Source organism: Musa acuminata, chromosome BXJ2-11 (genome assembly GCF_036884655.1).
Source record: "Musa acuminata AAA Group cultivar baxijiao chromosome BXJ2-11, Cavendish_Baxijiao_AAA, whole genome shotgun sequence".
In the NCBI taxonomy this organism is placed as follows: Eukaryota; Viridiplantae; Streptophyta; class Magnoliopsida; order Zingiberales; family Musaceae; genus Musa; species Musa acuminata.
This window is the reverse complement of record NC_088348.1, coordinates 22,409,970-22,414,313: the sequence shown is the minus strand read 5'-3', so window position 1 is coordinate 22,414,313 and position 4,344 is coordinate 22,409,970. Positions and strand designations below refer to the sequence as shown.

General features: G+C 41.0%; 1 protein-coding gene across 1 annotated transcript; it reads right to left on the bottom strand.

Moving 5' to 3' along the window:
• Nucleotides 1–578: 578 nt before the first annotated feature.
• LOC135627541 (peroxiredoxin-2E-2, chloroplastic-like) lies at nt 579–1,361 on the bottom strand. Its single transcript, XM_065133665.1, has one exon. It carries the CDS (start codon nt 1,359–1,361, stop codon nt 579–581), a length of 783 nt encoding a protein of 260 aa, XP_064989737.1.
• Between the last annotated feature and the right edge of the window lie 2,983 nt (nt 1,362–4,344).

Genomic DNA, 4,344 nt, shown 5'->3' with positions numbered 1-4,344 from the left:
AACCACACACTGTGCGAATCGAGGAGGAGTTACCTCTGTGTCATTCCCATCGTATATCGTATATTTTGGTGACCCAGTGAGTGACTCTACAATCTCAGCAAATAGTTTTACTGAGAAAATGTTCATAAATTCTATGTGCTAACGTTAGGTCACAGTTTCGAGATCTAAACGCAAGAAACTCCACAAGGACAATGCTGAATTCGTCTGACCGCCGAGGAGTCGATCGGAAATCTCTATGAGCATACACCTATATGACTCACCCAAGTGGCTGTAAGCTCTCGACACTTACCATCCAGATCTTGAAGACGAGAACCGTCTCCCCTGCTCCTAGTCCCGCATGACACCGAGGAAGCAGCAAACACCAACTCAATATAAGTTTATCAAACAAAAGCATACTAAGTTCAAGATGTTCTACAACCACAATGTTCTTCTTCATTAAAAACATCATCAAAATCCGGAAGGAGACAGGAAATATGGCTACTCGCTTGCCTTGCCACAGTCCACACACCCAAAATTCCATCTTTTCTACCTTCCATTTCTTTCACAGTTTTATCCTAACTAAAACAGGGAAACCTCCGTCACAGCACTTTGAAGACATCGTCGGATCTAACAATAGCAGCGCCACCGCCGTTTTGGTAGTTCCTGAAGAGCGCCTTCACCACTCCGTCCGCTGCAACCAAGAGGTAACCCTCGGATCGCATCCCAAACCCCTCGGTACCTCCCCGGAGGTCAAGAGCCAAACCGAGCGCCCTTGCGAGCTCAGCGTCGGGGTCCGACAGCATCGTCACGCCGGCCTCCGCCGCCCCGAGCTGCTCCCCCCACGCCCTCATCACGTACACATCGTTCGCCGCCACGCAGGCGACCACCACCCCGCCGCCGCCTCTTTGTTTCATCTCCGCCGCCCTCTTCACAAGCCCCTCGGCAGAGAGCCCGAAGCTGGGGCCACTGCCGCTCCACCATCGGGGACGCCGCGGGGGCGCGAAGGCGCCTGGAACGGCCATTATGACGGTCCTCCTGCCGCGAGTAAGGCCGGAGATGGATACGGTGCGGACGGCGCCGCTGCGGTCGAGGTAGGATAGGGTCGCGTCGGGGAGGCGATCGCCAGCAGAAATGGTGCGCGGAGGAGGGGCGGCAGAAGGACGGGGCAGGCGGAGGGGACGAGGCCGAGGGCCTGGGAGGCCGTAGATGCCGAGAAGCGAGGAGCGGCGGGAGCGAGGGAGAACGGAGTGGGGGTTCCACGAGGCGGAGATGGGCCGGGAGCTGGCGGCGGACAACGCTACCGTGGGCGTCGTCGGGACGTGGGGGGAGGAACGGGATGCGGAGGAGAAGGTGGCGGCGATGTTGTTAACGGCGGCCGCCATCACGACGCAGAGCTCGTTGTTCACTTGCAGTGCCGATTGCATGTTTTATGAAGAGAGCAAGCGAGACAAACCGGACCATACTGGTGTCTCTTGGTGACGTGGCGTTCTATGACAGGTAGGAAGTGCAAAACTTGGGGACCGATGAAATCGTCGGTTTCCATGTCACAGTGTGATGTGAATTAAGTGCCGTGCGCAACAAGTCATGTTTAGGCTTCGTTAGCTATCGCATAACACCATCGGGCCTTATCCGTTTTTGGAAACATCAAACCTCACGCGAGACTCGTTTGAACACGTGGGGCCGGCGAGGGAGTGGGACCGGCGAGGCACAATGTGGTGCGTGTGGGAAGAGATACACCGTATCATGCAACAGCCATCAAATACAGTGCTTGCCGACATCACTCGCGTCGTTGACCGCCCTTTGGTGAACGCCTCTGCAGCGGACGCATGTGGCACGACCTGATACCTCGACCTTGCACCAGCAAATGGCCCAGAAGATGGCCTCGGCTCCATGAAATCCAACGACCATACCTGCTCGGGGCATACACCGGTGGCGCTCGCTCGAGCCCGTGCTAACCGTGTCGGAGGGCGACCCGATGGCGTGTCGATGAGAGCCGACAAAGTCATTGGCGGCTACCATGAATATATCGATGTGATCGTCACAGACGATGCCCACTACATCGTGGATATCAATCTTGTCATAGAATTCGAGATCGTAAAGCTGATGTGCATCGTGATGCTCCTTCGCATCCTTCGAACGATATTCGTCTTAGTCGAGATTTACTTGAGCGCGTCGTAAAACTAATATTCATCGTCATAGTCGTAAGAAGCACGGGCATGCACACATCGTCGTAGACGTGGAGGAAGTATGTACAAACAAAATGATTCAACTCCTACGGGAGGACCACTGATAACATGCGTATAGAGGAGGGTGTCGTTTGGGTTACGAGAGAGGTGACAAGAGCGCAACAATATCGTGTTGATGGTGGGAAGCTGTGGAAAGTAGATGTTGGGTGTAGGAAGATGCGAATGAGCAGAAAAAAGTTAGTAATAGCACAAGGGTTATAAAATTACTTTTTTAACCTTGTTTTAGGGTTATTTTCTACACATAACAGAATTAACAGTGTGAGAAAAAATGAGATTAAATATTTTACTTTCATAAATATACGGATCCTAATATAATTTTTGAAAGTGTAAGAAACAAAATGTTATAGTTAGATAATTTATAATTAATCTAAAAAAATAAAAATAAAAGAAGAAGAAAAGGAGAAAAGAAAAGTGGCCACCGCCAACAAAGAAAAGGAGAAAAAAATAGAAGAAAAAAAAAGACTCCCTGTTAATTAGATTTACGTTTTGGATTATAATAAATTGATGAATCGTGATGTCATATTGTGAATAAAATAAAAATATAAAAAATAATAATGTTGGAAAAATAAGAGAATAAAAGGAGGCATTAGAAATATATACTTATGGTGAGGTTATGAAATTAACGTAAATATCTAATGACTTCATTTGCGTCTGTTGTCCAAAGTATTAATGCATATGTTTGAAATTTATAAATATATATAATTTTAATGAAATACAAGTCAGTTTATTATTTAAAAATATTCAAAATAATTTATATGTTGATAAGTTGGAAAAGCATATGATTCGAACAAAATGTGTTATGTTATAAATATTTATTGATTAATATTATATTATTCAAATGAAAATATCTATCCAATATTATATTTAAAATGATTAAAAAAAGATAAATATTGTTAGTTTTAAATGATATATGATTGCATCAATTTTATAATTATATATAAAAGATTTATTAAAGCTTCTAGTTTTGCAATAAAGTTATTGATATATTATTTTTAGTAACATTAACTATATTTATACGAACGATAATCTTTGCACTATAATATTTTATGCTCCAATATGTGACATTATCTATACTTATATTTTCATTACGAAAATACATTTAAATATATCTTCCATCGAAAAGTATTATTAGGAAGTTATTATTTGAAATGTATATGATTAGAATTTACTAAACTATAGTTTGTTCATATAATTATATCTTAATTTTTTAGATGTGCAATAGAACAATTATTCTATTGAATTATATAATTAATTTATTGAAAAACTATGAATGGCCTATGGATGGATTGATTATGGTTTGCATCATATAATATATGTCTTGTGGATGGATTAATTATGAACAGAATTATGTAATAATTATTCTGTAAAAAATAGTTATGTAGGTTTTAGTCTTACTATTCTTATAGGAAACATATAGAATGGCTGCTAGGCTGTGGGGATGTTAGCCTTCTTCTTATTTGCAAATGTCTCATTTAGTTTACAACCTAAAAAACTATACCATCAAAGAAATTTTAAGCCTCTCTCGGATCAAACGCACCATCTATATTGAATTTGATCCATCCTCATAAAGGTTTATTCCATATCCTCTTAACATAAGATTGCTCATCATGTAGATTAAATTCTGAATATACTTACAGGGGAGGGGGCATGTCAATCTCATTAAATACAAGGATATTTTTAATATTCTAAATCAATCAAAGATTATTAGTAATAATTTTCTTAAGGATATAGTAGCTAGGCTTAGTTAAATCATGACCTTCCATGCGCCTAAAAAAAAAGAATATACAAAGTTAATATTTATGATCGAAAAGAAGATCACCTATGTGAGAAGCTCACACAAATAGTAAAAGCGTACATTATAAATTCTCATTTTAGGTACAGAATAAAATTACTTTTGGAATGACAAGAATTAGCCATAGATCCAAATTGATAAATGAACTATTATCCTTAATAAAGAGGAATCCAAGTTGTCATATGGATTGTTATGCCCGATAGAGAGGAATGTATGTGCTAGTCTAATTGATGGCTATTTATTAGAATAGGATGTTCAAATTGAATCAAAAAAATCAAATCAAATTAAAATCGAATATAAATTAAATAAAAAAATCAAATCAATTTG